Below are 16,459 nucleotides of genomic sequence, written 5' to 3' on the forward strand. Positions count from 1 at the left end.
TAGAAGATGTAGAAAAATGCATTTTGGGCTTTTCCACAATTTTCATAGTATATCCAACTCTCCCTACATGTTATTAGCAGATTTTTTCAGTGCATACTATTAACCCAGTTGACTTCTTTCTGGTATCTGATATATAAATCTGCACTTAGCAATACAGCAGAATAATTTGCTATGTGGTGCTCCTGTGATAAGGATAAGAGGATTTTTTTTATCATCATTACGGATGGTAATAATTCCTAGAGTGATACAGAGATATTGATCCACTGATCTAAAATAAGCATTTTACAAAGGCAGAGGAGCATTGCTATCCTTATTTTAAACAACAGAGATGATGAGCGACCAACTCACCTATGGTCAATACAGCACATCAGTGGTGTATAAAGTGTAGCTTTAGAGCTACAAATCAAACGTGGGTATTTTTGGCTATTTTTGCACACTCCAGCTCTCATTACCTGGCTTTCTGTGTTGGCTTCTGTGGTCACGTAGCCATTACACAGTGCTGGGAGTCAGGAGGTCTGAAACTTTCCTTAAGCCGTTTACAATAAGTGATTTAAAATCTTAATCATCTGAGGCAGTTCACTTCTACTTTTTCATGATAATGAAGCTTAGCACATGATATCACAATCATGAATTTTTGTAAAGCATACTTAGCTCTTCAGAAAAAGTGCTGGATTAAACAACCCTGCAGGCTGAATCCTTCTCTCTGAATAATGAATATCGAACAGGCAGTGGCAAGCTTCTTTAGATAGTCCCATGAACCCTGCTCAAGAGGCAGCCAGCCTCCATGGCTGTTGAGTCCCTGGTTTCTTTATCTCTACAGCCAACAGGGTTTGGTCTTTTTTTTTTAATACCTTTCACAGCTAGGAATTACTCTCTGCCAGCCAGCTAATTTCACAAGGACTATCCTAGAGCCTTTGGAAGGCAAAGCCTTTTGGTTGCTGTCTATTCTTGGAGCTGATCAAAATATAGCAAGTTACAATGGTTGTTTCTTAGATAGAGGAGTGAGTAACAATGGGGGGGAAACATGACTCAAGCTTAAAAAAAAAATAAAAATCTCAGTTTCTTTAAAATACACTGCTCCACCACTGGAGCTCTGTGTCATTACTTTAGCCTCATTTTGGAGCTGAGTTTCAAAGAGCTGACAATAGGAATTTGGAATGGAATAGGTGATGGTCCATTATCAGTAGTGACAGCAATGGGTGTGACTTTAATAAAGTTCTGTCAACTCTTGGTTAGAAACTACAACAGAAACAATGAGTTCCATCTCTCTCCCTTTATCTCAGCACTTATATCACACCCATCACAAAGTGTTACATTTTCCCTTGATGCCACAGGATGGGATTTCTCCTTGCTACTGGGAGCCCATGTGGTACAATACAACCCTAAATCCTGCCTATGAGTTGACAGCAGACTGTTACCCTCCCAGCAGTAAAGTTGCTGATGTAGTGTAGACATGGGTTAAAATAAAAGTCAAATGAAACCTTTTGAGTCTTTACTAACAAAAAAAACCCCAAACCCAAACGCAGTCCAAATCAAAACTGTTCTACTGAGCAGTATAAACCTGGAGCTATTCATTGCAACTATTGCAACTACTAGTAATGCAGATTATTTTCCTGAATCCTTCAAGAAAACTTGAAAGCTGGCATGACTATCAAGGAAGATACTGTTCAAGCGTTTTTAATCTGAGATACCATGAGGTGTACTTGTTATGCAATTGAAAAGAGACACCAAACAGAGTTTACTGGAGCACATTTCCATCTCACTGCTGTGAGCATTGAATTGAGCTCCCAAAGGCTCTGGCATGGCAAGGTCAGTGTTTTCCTCAGAATGTGACTATTTTTCATTCACCCCTCTGTGTCTAGGAGGGAAGCCCATCTGGATGGGTGCTGAGAAAATAAATAATGTTTGTGGCAAAGGGAATGAACATCTTGGAAATGGTAACATGAATTAAAACTCATTAAGGATTGGAACTCTTTGAGAAGATTTAACAGTGTAAATTCTCCCTCCTGAAGCAGTTTTTCACCTTGTGCTTTTTCAGTCAAGCTGCCTCCTCTGCAGATGTCCCTCAGCACTTTTCATTTCAACTGCAATACCAACCATTTTCCCAACACTTTGCCTTCTCTCATGGAGTGGTGGTTTTGTGAAGCTGATAAAAATCTGCCTGAAAACCTGGTTGGCGCAGCTGAACCCATTCTGAAGTGTGAACATGGGTGTGTAGAAAGCAATTCGAGTTTAACAAGGCATGAGGCATGAGGGCATGATAGAATATCAGCCGTGATTGTGACCGAAATGAACCCGAGCGGCACGGAGGATGCAGCTCTGCTGTGGTTACTGGAGTGTGACCTACCTGGGCTGAGATCTTCAGCCTCCAGCAGGAGAGAACAGCACATTAACTCTACAGCTGTGCTGGCCAGCACACAACACAGCCCTGCATGATGCACTGGAGACGTGGCTTAGGAATCTCAGCTCCTGATTGTCCTGATTTTGCTGTTCACAGCAAAACAAATCTACCCCACCAACCTCACTTACTCTGCTGGACTTCATAATTAGCTTTTCTAGCTCCTATTATACTGAGTGTTGAATTAAAGCAACCATGCAGTGGGATTTTTATGGATCCCAGGAAAGATCCCTTTCTTTGTTGGGTGGTGCTGACAAGTCAATTAAATCTTTTTTTGGGGCTCAAAACATCTGATGCGCAGATCTTGTTATTTCAGCAGTTAATTAGCTCCTTTCCCCACTTGTGTCTTCCATCATCCCTTCTTTGTGCTGCTCACACAATGAAATCAGTGAAAATCAGAAATACTTATTTTGCCTCAGTGTTGGGTCTACAAAGATAATGGCAACTCTCGACTCCATCAGTAAATATTCCTTATTGAGCTGCAGGAATTGACTTCAGACCTCTGCCCTAATCTTCCCCAAGGTGAAAGCCATGATGCTCTCCTTGCATGAAGGGACTGCTGCATCCCAGCCCCAAAAATTTGGGGAACCACAAAGCATAAATGTAAGTGCATAATTCTCCCTATTTACTGTCAGAGTGGCTTTTCAAGAAGTCCTTATGGTTCAGAAGCAGTACAGTACATGCCTTCAAGCAGTGCCATGATATATAGGAATAGCTGCACTTCCTTTGCTGAAATTTATAGGTGTTTTACAGAAACTAGGTCACCCACAAAACAAGAAACCCCATACACAAGTTGTTGCCCAAAATTATGTGGATCCTATTACCTACTAGAAACAAGTACATCCAAAAGTAAAGGAAAAAATTTCTAAATATATACTCATGTCTATATGCAAAGTGGGTGCTATTACCTTTTTCTATGCCTTTTGAAAATGTAATAAAATGCATAAACTGTGTACTTTCTATGTATTTATTTTTCCTATAGATGTGATGTTTTTCACAGGTCCACAATTAAAATTACTTTACTCCCTGTGCCATTAAATGACTGTGGCAGGTACAACAGCAGAATCCTGCACTGAGAGATGGGACTATCCCTATTTCCTTTTCCACTCAGCAACACCTGGCACTGATGTTTGGAGGAGGTACATGCTCCGAGAATAAATTCAGGTCCATATACCATGGAGTTAATATACAGTCTGTGTCATCAATATACATTTATCTTTCTTGTCAATAGTTTTTCAGAAGGCTTTACCTAAAAGGTACTTTTGCACTCAAAGGGATCACTGGCTATTGAAATCAGTGCAGCATTTCCTTTCCAAGTTCAGGATGGCCACTTGACCACTCCTAATGGTGATGCCTAACACCTCTGCCCTGGTTTTTGGGTTGTGTTGGAGGCACGGGATTTCAAAACTCTTTTTACAAACTTTTGTCCAGGCAAAGCTCTCAGGTCCAAGCTAACCTCTTTGTTTCTCAGTTACAGCAGACCTATGTTTTGCATATAGTTACAGAAAACACAGGAATGGAGGAGATAATGCTACAACGAGGGCCAGGTCCCATCACCCTCCATGCCTTCAAGCAGTCATTTACAGTCCTGTCCTTCTTTTAAAATTTTTTTTGGCCTTGTGCTACAAAGCAGAAATGGGGTCAGGGGAGCAACTTTGATTTTGTGAGAGCAGAAAACTGAGGGGGTTTTCTCAGGGTGCAAAGGAAGCTCTCCAGCTGACAAACAGGGTGATAACACCAGTTAATATGTTGGCACCGAGACCTTTCTGACACTGGAAATAAAAGGTGATAATTTCAGTCACTGTGAAAAGTTCACGTGGATACCTTCATCACGTGGGACGTATACAGCATAACCTCTCGCTGCAGACAGTAGCTCTGCCTACCTTGGCTGTGACATAAATCTCCCAATTAGCACTTAAGGAAAGAGACTTTACAGGCTGCACACTCACCTCGGCTCAGCCCATCTGGTCCCCGGAGGATTCGGCATTCTTCTATCTGGCCGAACGGAGAGAACATCACCCTGATATCATTCTCATTACACTTCTTCGAAACCATTCCTATGAACAATTTTCTGTCTTCCACAGCTAGAAGATAAAAATAATGAATGAGCAAAGGCCATTTCATCTTTTTGCTGTGATCAATGCTTCATTACCACATCAAACCAAGCTCCAGTCATGTGAGCCTGGCTCTGTAACTGAAGACAAGTCCTAAGGCAAACACTTTATACTTACAACCTCCCTTCCCCCCTCCCTCCCCCACCCCAAATAGCTCGTTTTTCTCACTCTCCTTTTTCTAGTGGTGCTTGCTGTTTATGTAACATATTAATTGGCTGTCTTAGTCACTCTGCATACACCTCCCCTTCATGGCTTCTAAAAGGAAAGTATCCTCTGCTAGAGACACTTTTAAAGGTATCTTTGCATAGATTCTAATTCAGATAAATTCCCTCATCCCCCTCATGTGTGAAAGAAATCATGATGGGGTGAGGGTGAAGAAGGGATTGTGCATGTAATGATACAAGCTAATGAAAAATATTCCTGAGAAACGTTTTGAGAGCAGCTCCTATCTGAGCTTTCAATTTCAGCCAACTTAATGCACAGCACTGGAAGGGCAGGTGTGCAATGACTGCTTTGGAAGAAGAATGCATTAAATTTTTCTGCTGGTTTTTTTTCCAGTGCCACAGCCCTCTCCCCTTCAGGACAGCACAAGACATATTTCAGGACGTCACTTGAACACTCTTTTATGCTTAATAATGCTGAATTTCCAAAAAAAGAACCACCATGAAAAATGTGTTTTACCTGAATTATTGGTAGAATATTTCCTGCCTGCACTGTCACCAACACCAGCACAAGCTGGACTGTGGCAGCAGGATGCACACAGTCCTATTAATCAAAATCAAATTTACTGGTCTAAAGCTGGGGACTCTTGTCAAAAATGAAAGAGGTCATCAAAACGTAATTCACTCTGGAAAAATTTAAAAATGCTAACGCACCCACCCATCTATATTAAACCAAAAATCTAAGTGCTTATTATACAGTACATACACCAGTGCTTTCTTCTTCTCTGGAAATGGCATGTAAATCCAATTCCCTGTTAATGAGCAGACTGTCAGGGTTTGTGGGGAAGCAGAGAGGGAAAGAAAGCTTTACTCCAGAGAGCCTGCACTGCACTTATTTATTTCTATTATTGTGCAAATTATTTTTGTAATGAAGTATTTTCATTTCTGGGCTTACAAAAAAAAATAATGAATCCTCCCTTGCTCTCTAACTCTGTCTCCTGTATTAGTACGAGTTTGTCATATGGGAAAAATTGCAGCTGAGGAAGAAGCAACTGTGCCCATTTTTTCTAGGATTTTATTTGTTATATTTCAACATTTTCAGTGCATTTAATAATTTCAAGAATAACAAGAAGAGGTTTGTGTTTATTGATCATGAGAAGCGTTTGAAGTAATTTTCTCCTTAAATTGCTGACTTTAAAAAGCATTTGTAGCTTTTATACAAGCAAGCACCAAACCCATGCATTTTTCAGAACCCAAAACAGAGAGCAGCCCCTGCAATCCCAACTTCTCACTCTACAAGCTTGCAAGAAAATTGGTGTGAATTTAACACCCAAGGGAAGATGTTTTCTTCAGCAGAGATTCCTCAGGACTGAACATTTTCATTCACACTTTATATTGAGGTTCCACATGCAGGTGAACCCTCCAGAAAGGGTTAAGAAATGATGAATGCATGGGATGAGTCAGTTATATACAGATCAGGAGCTGAATATGCGTGACTGCAAATAAGACCTGCAAGCTGGGATATTTATATATACATAAATATAAATACATACATACATATATATATGTCTTATTATGAAACTTTACATCTGATTCATAATATATAGCTGACCTTGATGCTGCTAATTATTATTTTAAGGGTGGGAAAGCCAAATTGCCTTGCTCACAGCTACAAGAGGAGTGCAGGCAGCCACTTCTGCTGGTGGAAGGATGCCTGTAACCTGGCTGCAGACAATTCATATATTGCCTTCAGCAATCTTTTTGAGGAAGCTCTCTGGCCAGCCTGTCCCCTCCACAGCAGCCACAGACTATGGCCACAGTGCAGGAAAGGTTTTGAGACAAGGAAGCACATTTCCAAACATTGCCTTCTGCTCTGTGTTATGAACCTCTTATTCTGTGTCTCTGTGTCAGCTATTATCAGCCAGTTTAAATTTGGGTTGATCTTGAAATACAGTGTGAAGGTGTAAGGGTGTCTAGGTTCCAACCCTCTTTTAAAAATAGCTAATTTGGACAAATGGCTACCACAGCATCCCAAAGGAGGTTCCCTGGGTCCTGCTTTGGTGCCAGGACTAAGCCTCAAACCAAAGAGATTCACATGGAGACTCAGAAGGAATGAGATGTGAACAGAAGGCTTTGTTTTAATTTTCCAAAGAGTAGCAGGTGACGAACTCCCCATTGGCCTCCTTTGGTTTTGCTAGTAAGCCTATAAATATGCCATTTAACTAACATGATTTGCAGGTTTGCAGCTTGAGGGTGATTTTATAGTAAATTAAACATCCAGCTCCTGCGTACTGTACATCTTCAAAATGCAGATTTCATGAAGAATGCTCAGAGTACAGTAAACATATTGATATGATGATGTGCTCTGCATTCAGTGCCATTAGTCAGTGCTGATCAGTGCTGAAGCTTAAGAAAATTGTTATTCTTTTTCTGACTAGGGGCCCAGCATAAAAAGCATTTAAAGTGACAATTGTCAAGATCAAAATGACATGTTTTCACTCCATCTGATAGAACATCTGATATTATTAGGCTGAAAGAGTTTTTAACAATATATTCCCACACACAGAAAGGAATACTTTTCCACCTCGATAAGACTGATTTTCAGGAGTTATTTCTGCATTTTTGGTCAGCCACTTCTTTCTTTCTAAAATGAGTTGTTACCAGCCACACAAGAAAGGTTTGAGAATCAGACAACAGAGTGCAAGAAGTGTGGGTCAAATATATTTAGAGGTTAGAAAACTTCCCTCTGGATCTGCCAAGCCTGTGGATTTTCCTGTGTGTGTTGGATTTCTCCCATGGAGAAATGAGGAGCCCAGCATTAAACACATGTGATCCAGCAAAGCACTGAGGCTGGGACAGGTGCTGCTGTTGGGGAAGGATGGCAGCCTAAACCCATCTGGCCTAACTTCAGTGACCTGCAGGTTTGGTCTCAGCTCAGCTGGCTGCTGGCCATGCCAAGAGATCAGCTCCTTCAAGGAGTGACAGATCTCACCCCTCCCAGCAAGGTGGGATAGCTTTTGTCATGGGAGTCTCTCCCCTGATACTGGCAGATTACAGATTTTTTTACATTGACTGAGTAGATCGACAGAAGCTGTTTCCTTCCAGCCAACTCCCAGATCTTGGGCATCATGATAACATCCAGATGTCCTGAGCTCCAGCTGCAGGAACATCAGGAATAAGTGAGCTCTGAGGGACTGGACAAGGCTGTGAGTGCTTTGGGCAAAGAGACCAGGCAAAGAAAGAGGCTGGGGGAAGGATAACATGACAAGGGCCAGCACTTGTGTGCACATATCTCAAAAGCATTTCACTGCTGCTTGTTAACTCTCTCACCCCCACCCTTGGGGTAGGTTTCAACAATTCAAAATCCAGAAAAAACAGAACTTTGTTAGCATGTGTTTGACATCATGATTTCTGAACCTCACTCATGGGCTTAGTTGAGCTCTGACTATTGTACACCACTCTGGGGGAATGAGGTAGATACAGCAGTTTGGAAGAGCAGGTAGGATGGGGTGGCTGAGTGCTCCTCCTTGATGGAGCAGAAGCAGCCAGAAGGTCACTGCAAACAAGGCCTGAAGTTCTATTTATAGGAAGGAAAGTGTGAAACTGCACAGTTCCTTGATTAACAGATGATGGGGTTCACCTTTAATCCATCCCAACACATTACAAACACAGGCTGGCTGTGCTGCCAGGGCAGCTCAGTGACACATCCAGTGCTAAGCCTGCTGGATTTGGGGTGGGGCTTGCCAGAATGCAGGAACACTGCATGAAGAGGTACAGACACCTGTGTTAAAATGAGCTGAGCTGCTCCTGTAACCCCATCAAGGCTAGCACTGCCATCACTAGCACACATGCCTGGGCCTCGTGTTTGAGCCCAGAACTCTGCCTTAGCCATCAAAGGTTATCTCAGATGAAGTCTGTCTCTGCTGGGAGGGAACTTCTCAAACTGAGCCTCCTGTTCTGACAGCACTACATCCAGCAAGCAGAATAACATCCTGAAGGGTCTAATTCTTTAGCTTTACTCAATTTGCTTCAGTAATGAGCATTTCTTGCAGGCTGTATTAGATTGCTTGTGCTAACCCAGGAGGATAAAGAAGTAGAGATTGTTTTCTGAATTCTACCAAAGAACTAAATCCTGTAATAATCGTGGGAAATCTCTCTGAAGATTAAACATAACTTTTCACTCTTCTAAACCCCCAAAATTCTGAAAGATCAAAATTATAACCCTTTATTGTACATTTCTCAGTAGTCTAGTCAGATAAAGAGTTCATTTTCTCCCCAGAAGGTGCCTTCTCTTTTGAGCAAATAGATAAATAGTTAATTATGTATAAATGGTGTGGAGGTTTTGTTTTTGTTTTGGTTTGTTTTTTTTATTCCCATATAGAAAGGAAAGGGTGAAATTAGACTTTTCATCCCTAGCTGTAAGCCTGTGAAAACCCCTTGCATACAATCTGTCAAAGTCACACCTGAATCTGGAGCTGCCTGCATTAATTATCAACTTTTCTATGTGTTAGTGCTAACATATGGCATCTAATTACTACCTCCAAATCCGCAAAGTTGTGCCACTTAGAATTTCAAAATTATTTTTTAAATTTTCCACTAGTAAAATCAATAAAAATAAATTATAAGATTACTCAGCTACCCTCCTCTCTACTTTACTTTTTTTTTTTTAAATAGAGAATTTTGGTTTTTTTGCCTGAAGCAGTGATGCTTTGATCCATTTAAGAGCACAGTCTGCAGGATATGTGCCTGAAAGTATTGAATGTGTTCAAATCCAGATCCAGGACATTTAAGCATTTGCAAATTGTAGGATGTTAATGGCCACAGACAACTTAGAGTCAAGCAGGTGTTTGTAAGTTTTTCAGCATTAGACTGGAGGAACCTCCTTTGTTTGAAAAAGGGAAAATATCCTTAAGAGAATAAATACTGTGAGTGATGAATCTAGCAATGGTAGAACCTTCAAAGTTCTGCCAAAAACCATGCTTTTTGGCAGAAAATCCTTAACCAAAACTTTCTAGACAGGTTAAAACAAGCTGCAAAAAGGTGATCAGACTAGGACACGCTACGAAATTCATCATCTGCAAATCTTCAAGAGATGTTATGTTTTTCAACATTAAGAAGCTTTTCAGAATCCCCCTGGGTAGATAAATTAATTAAAACTGAGGGCAAGTGTTGCCCCATCAGCTCTAGGTGCTAAAAGCTTGGTGGAAGAGATCAAGATTTGCTCCATCTGCCTGAGCAGAGGAATGACTTGGACACCTTGCAGGCAGTGAAGGAAGCACTGGCACAGGCTGCCCAGAGGAGCTGTGGATGCCCCAGCCCTGGAAGTGTTCATGGCCAGGTTGGATGGGGCTCTGAGCAACCTGGTCCAGGTGTGCTGAAAGTCCATTCCATACCATCTCCCAGTTTCCATGAGGTGAGCCTGGCCTCTGGTGTCAAGGGACAGATTCCTCAGGTGGTGCAGGCATGTAAGGGCAGGGACAGTGATGGAAAAGGAGGAGCATTTCATCCTGGTAGTCTCTGGCTTGCATGCTCATTCAAAGCTTTTTTACAAGGGACTCACTATGGAGAGGGGGCATTTAATCACACAGCAAATACTGTTCTTTGAAAGCCTCTGTACGTTGAATGAGAGGACCTCCTTCCTCCCTATGGAACTTGAACAGGTCTATCAATCCTTTACAAACATGTATAGCTCAGAAGAATTGTAGAGTGTTCAATTTGTCCTACACATCTTTCCACAAGAAATTTTTGACCAAGAAAATATCTTTAACCTCTTTGCAAACGGAGAAACACCACTTTCCCCATAAAATCCACTGGGATCCCCCATGACTAAGAAATCAAAGAGACTCAAGTACTCAAAAGCTCTACCACCATGGATCATGAAAACCAGGATGCCTTGGCATGTCTTTTTTCTTTTCCTCTTTGAACTTACCAGTCTGGTTGAAGAGGTACAGTTTACAATTTGCTGTTGGCATGGATAACATACCTCCTCAGATGGATAGCCTGGAGCATATGGGAAATATGTGCCAAACAAACCTCCACATCCCCCACGCTGCTGTTTTTTCTTTTTCTTGATCTCAAAGCTGCTTGCAAACTGCCACCCCCTCCCTGAACCCCATACCTACACCCTGTCTTTCTGAGGGGCTGAACCATTATTACCATCATTGTGGTATTAGCTTGCCTTCTGTTTCTCCAGTCGAATAAAAAAAAAAAAGTTTACCACCCCTTGATCATGCCTATCAAAAGTTCCCATACCCTTCAGGAGTCTAAATTTAAAAAGGTGTTTAATTTGACAGTTGGAACCCCTGAACTGACAATTTGTTTTTCCCCAAAAATACAAAGAAAGGCAAGGAAAAAAAAAAAAACCGTGAAAAAACTCAATCCCTTGTGATTTTTATGCTTGGAATAGATGCCAGAAAATAAGAGAGTATTCCCACAGTGCAGACAGGAGTTTCATGCAGATAACCCCAGACTAACAGCAGCAGCCAGGAGCCAACCTACCCTGCTTTCCAAGCAGGCACTACTTGCAGAGAGAGACAGAATTTGCACAATTCCCCACAGTGTTTTTCCAATATGTTCAATCTCCTTTAGAAAGAAACACTTCAGGCAATGAACAAGTAACTCACTGGGAGTCAATTTTGGCCCATTGCCTCTTATTTTTCTAATTTGCCAAGGAAATTGAGGTGAAATTTGTCTCTGAAAGAAGAGCCCATAGAGGCCATACTTAGTTCAGAGAGATCAGGCCAGTGTTCCTAAGGGATAATTGTGCCCACTGCTAGCACTAAATACTAGGGACTGGAGTTTGGATTCCAGCAGCAACATTCTCCTTGACCACAGTGGGGCCTGAAAAGTTCAGTCCTGCCCATCCAGGTGCCTTGGTCTCTATTCTGAGCACTCAAAGACAGCAAGAAATCACTGCTAAAAATCTTTGGGAAAATCTTCTTCACCCAGAGGTTGGCTGGGCACTGGAACAGGCTCCCCAGAGCAGTGGTCACAGCACCAGAGTGACAGAGGTCATGGAGCATTTGACAATGCTCTTAAGCACACAGTGGGATTTTTGGGATTGTCCTGTGCAGGGCCAGGAATTGACTTTGAGAATTCTCATGGATGGATATCCATCCTTTCCAACCCAGAATATTCAACGATTCTATGATTCCAACCTGAGAGAGAGAACACCCCCTCCCATACAAATGGGTGAGGGCTCACATTTCCTGTACTCATGGCCACTTTTGTTTGGAAAGTTGTCACAATGGAAAACCTAGCGTAATGTGAACTTTTAATTTCCTTCCAAACTTCATAATCCTTGGAGAAGCCTGAAAAAGGGATGCACTACAATTAGCAAAAAAAGAAGCCTTAAAAAAGCCTTGCGGAGAGATTTAGAGCCCAATCATAATTTACATTTGCAGGTATGTAGATCTCTAAGTGCACGGCTTCTGCCCTGATTACTAATTAATGAGGTGCAAAGATGCCTGTTGGAGGAACCAGCTCTGATTATGTGGGCCTTAAGGGAAAATGAAGCTCTTGCAATCTAAGAAGGCAGATGATATCTTTAACATATATTTTAGAAAATTACAGGAACAAATCAAGGGGCAAAATATACACGTATATATTTTTAAAGAATCACACGCCGCCAAGTTGCACTACCACTCGATTATCTTATTTCCCTGAATACATAAACCTGGCATGTTTAATAGATTTGGCTTGCCATCTATTTTGCATGTCATATACATCCACTTAGGCAGTACCCTAGTATTCCAAATGGATATTACTGTCTTTATAGCACTCATTTTTCAATCGTTTTGAGGAATAAGTATACAGAGAGCTCCAAAGTGGGCTTCCCAGTTCATAATGAAGCATATGATTAAAACCTAAATTTGGCTCAGATTCAGAATGGCATCATTCTGTAAAAAGGTAGCTTTGGCAAATGTTTAAGGCAAATCATGTACTTATATAGTTTGTTAACACAGGTACGCCTTTTTGTTTTTATTATTTTAATTTTCAGCATTAACATTTTATTTCCATCTTATCAATCTCAGGTGCTCCCACATTATCTCACTGTTAGGAGAACCCAAGGGAAGGATGTATGCAGTGAGGTAGATCATGACATACAGCAGGTACAAGGAAGACCCTTTCTGAGGACATTTCCTTCCTTCTTCAAATCAGATGATAAAAGGGAGTTCAGAGCAGCTCAACACCTTCCCAACATGTCAGGTACAGGGAAACTGCCTGTTATTTTCACCACAAAAAGGAGTTATGCTTACATTAGTTTAGCAAAAGACACAATTAAGTAAAAAGAAATTGAACACATACCATTTGACTTTTCACTATCTGCAGGTTTCATCTGAATAGGATGATGCATCTAAAAACAAAAATGAAAGAGAGTAAGGCAGGTTGGATAGTCATAAAAATCAAGAGTGATGTTTTTAATGAAGGGCTAAAAAGAGACACGATTTAATATTAACCATGTTGAAATTATATAAGTTCAAAATAACACTGTATTATAGGCTTATAAAAAATAAAATGGTAAAGGAGTATTTCATAATGAGGAAGTTAAAAAAAAAAAGATCATTGGGCCCATAGGACTCATATAAATCTTTAATTTGCTGTATCTAGTTTCAGAAGACCTCTAAAGTTACAGCCCTCATTAGTTTATGGCATGCTTGGTTTCTGTTTTACCAACTTTTTTTTTCCTTGAGCTCAACCACTGCCAAAACCAAGATGTAATTTTCAAGTAATTTAAGTAAGCATTTCAAATGTACTCAGAGGAGTTGAGTTTGACAAACGAACTTTGCTTGTAATTAAAAATTTGTGCTGATTCTTTCAGGACTGAAGAAGAAGAGATCTTGATTCCTAAAATAGCTTCCTATAATTGTTTAGTATCTCATATTTTTGTTTGAGAATACATTGCACATTCATCCATAAAGCTTCCACAACACGTAACAATTCTGGCATCCATAAAAACTCCAAATCCTTTTTCCTTTTCAACCTTTTCTCCATTCATGTCCCTTTTACTGCAAGGGAAACCAACCCTTGTGTGCAGAGTTCTGTGCTAAACATCCCACCTTGGCACACTTGGTCTGGTGTGTCCTCATTTCTACAAATTTTGTTTTTGTCCTTTCAGGATAATAACCCCACAGCAGTTGAGCTCCCTCATGATCAGAGTTTTCCACAGGACATTGGTGATGGCCAGCCCTGTGGCCACTGTGGTGTGTTCAGGGAAATTTTATTACAGCTTCCCAAAAGCCTCCAGAACTGATATCACATTGAGATTCAATGTGGGATATGTTTAAGCTTGCAAAAAAAAAAAAAAAAAAAAAAAAAAAAAAATCTCTGTTTTTATTTTCTTAGTTGGGCTCTGCATAGTTACTGGGATTTGACTGCACAAACCTTCCAGCAGCAGAAGCACCTCTGCCTTTCCTCTTCTCAGCAATTCCTCACCAATTCACATGAAGAGGTAAAAAAATGGATGCTCTTTCTACTTTTGTATCATTTTTCAGTGCAGCGCAGCTGCGTATTGCCTGAAAATGTCAGAGGCAATTCCATTTTTTTAATAAAAGATTGTTATGACAAACTCTGGGAAACAAAAACAGCTGAGCAGGAGAGAACATCCATGCCCTTATATCAAATATGCTTTCAAAGCTGCACAGAAACCCACATCTGCATTGCTTTTGGTGAAGTAACTTAACCACCAAGGAAAAAGTTGCTGGATTCTTTAGAAAATATGAAATATTACTGTGAATGTTTCTGTTAGATTTACTCCAAGTCCAGAACACTCCCTGGCCTTGCAAATCAATGCATTCCCTGTGCTGCTTGCACAGCTCCCACTGTGTCTTAGGGTAAGGCAAAGCCACAAGGTAGATGTAGTTGTTGGGATGCATACATTTTCTTCAGTTCTAACAATTCTGCTCTCTCTGAATCATTTGTTTCCTAAATGGACTTTAATAGCCCAGCACTTGCCTGCCACCACTCTTATTAAATCAGTTTTATAGAAAAAAGGGAACTTCTATCATTCTCTGTCTTTTTTAATGGTTAAGATTTTTCCTGACATCAACAGTACACTGGGCACTGCAGGAGACTTAAAATTCATGTGAATGTGAGGCAGCATGTCCACTTAGCAAGCAAAAACAGAAGGAAGAAAAAAGGTGCAACTTGCTGCACAAGGCTGTTGCAGGTTACTGATGTCTCTGAGGAGCAATGGAGTTGTGAGAAAATAGAGGAAAGAAAGGCAAGCAATGAGGAATATGCAGAATACAAGAAAAACCCAGCCCAATTTCAGACCTTTTGTAGACAGAGAATCAATCTATTGCTCTTCACAGATGCATTTATGTGCCCCTAAGAGGAGGATATTTTGAATAAAGGCTGTTCTAACAATGTTAAAAACCTCTCACTTTTCAAACTGCCCAAACCAGAGAAACCAACTTTAGACCAAATTCACATGAAGAAGATATTTTTGCAGCCCATGGTCACAACACAAAGATCAGTGTTACCTGACAAACACTGCATATCCAAAGTCATCCTCTTCAGTCACACATCATTACCCAGGTTCATTAACTCAGTAATCTGGTACATTCACAAAGCAAGAGGCAAGATTTAACATGATGCTTCAAATGTGTTTTGACTTGATTTCAAAAGTTTCTGCTAAACACTCATGGTCCAAATTCTCTTCACCATCAAGCTGAATTTGGGAGTGATACCACTGGGCTTAAAATTATATTGGTGCAAAACTAATAAAAGATCCAGCTCACCCCCAGGAAAATGGATGTGATACACAAACCTGGCTTCAGCGATGAGGAAAGTGGAAAAATACCTTACTGACAGTTTCCTAACATGAGAGGGCTCTTGTTGAAGCTTGTTTAACCCTGACCATCACCAATTGATACGTTAACAACCTTTAACACTAGATTCAATAAAACATGCCATTTATAACCTGAAATGGGTTTTACAGAGTCACTGGTTCGCATCTCATTATTAAACTCATTGCTGACCTCTAGAGACAACTGCCGTGACAATACATATTATAAGCTCTCTACCCATAAAATATTTAAAGGTAGGTGTAAAAAGGAAAGGAAAAGAAAAGAAAAGAATGACTCTCAAAGAAGTGTGCAGTGAATAAGAAAATTAAAGGGGCAGAGACAAAAGCTAAATAGGTATATCCTACAATGAGCAAAAGAGAAAATAATCTGTACGTTTTGTATCTTTCTTGTATAACTGCAGGCTATAAAACAATAAAATAGCTGTGCTTTCCCAGGCCCTCCAAAAGATTATAGATGATATAAAACTGTTTCAAATTAGATGCCACTCACTAGAATCATGTCATCTACCGAAATGAAGGATTTCTCATCTTATCAGAAAGATGTTATTGTAGCTATACATCACTTATGGATTTCAAGGTAAGTGATTTCTCAGTATGTCATGTTGTCACACAGAACAACAGGAAATATTTTCTTCTTTTCTTGAAGAAAGCTTTCCTTATGAAAATACAGTATTTATGAATGCACACTTACAATTAATAAAGAGGCAAGAATGAGAAAAATAACCTCAGCAAGGAATTTATTAAGTTGAACATCATCCTGCGCTCAGCACACACAGTAAAAGAGAACAACACAGCTTTCAGGCAAGTTCTTTCTGAGCATGGGCAGCTTCCCCTGGCAAGCACTGTGTCAAATCCAGTCTGGAGTATGGGCTGTGAGGAGCAACCTCTCCTCAGAGAGTTCTGCTGAACACACTCGTGCAGCAAGCAGGGCATGACCTGCCTTTCCTGCAGGTGCTCTCCATCCGTGGGTCTCACA

At 40.6% G+C, this 16,459-nt stretch overlaps 1 protein-coding gene across 13 annotated transcripts in view; it reads right to left on the minus strand.

The window, feature by feature from the left end:
- CELF2 (CUGBP Elav-like family member 2) overlaps positions 1 to 16,459 on the minus strand; it is a 373,808-nt gene that overhangs the window by 64,310 nt on the left and 293,039 nt on the right. For all 13 annotated transcript variants that reach the window (XM_056507927.1, XM_056507918.1, XM_056507892.1 and 10 more), the window contains 2 exons: positions 12,981 to 13,029; positions 4,348 to 4,482 (listed from right to left, as the gene is read on the minus strand). In XM_056507927.1, coding sequence (XP_056363902.1) covers positions 4,348 to 4,482; positions 12,981 to 13,029 — 184 coding nt within the window. The remainder of the gene's footprint in view (positions 1 to 4,347; positions 4,483 to 12,980; positions 13,030 to 16,459) is intronic.

This window comes from Oenanthe melanoleuca, chromosome 1A, assembly GCF_029582105.1.
Source record: "Oenanthe melanoleuca isolate GR-GAL-2019-014 chromosome 1A, OMel1.0, whole genome shotgun sequence".
Classification (NCBI taxonomy): domain Eukaryota; kingdom Metazoa; phylum Chordata; class Aves; order Passeriformes; family Muscicapidae; genus Oenanthe; species Oenanthe melanoleuca.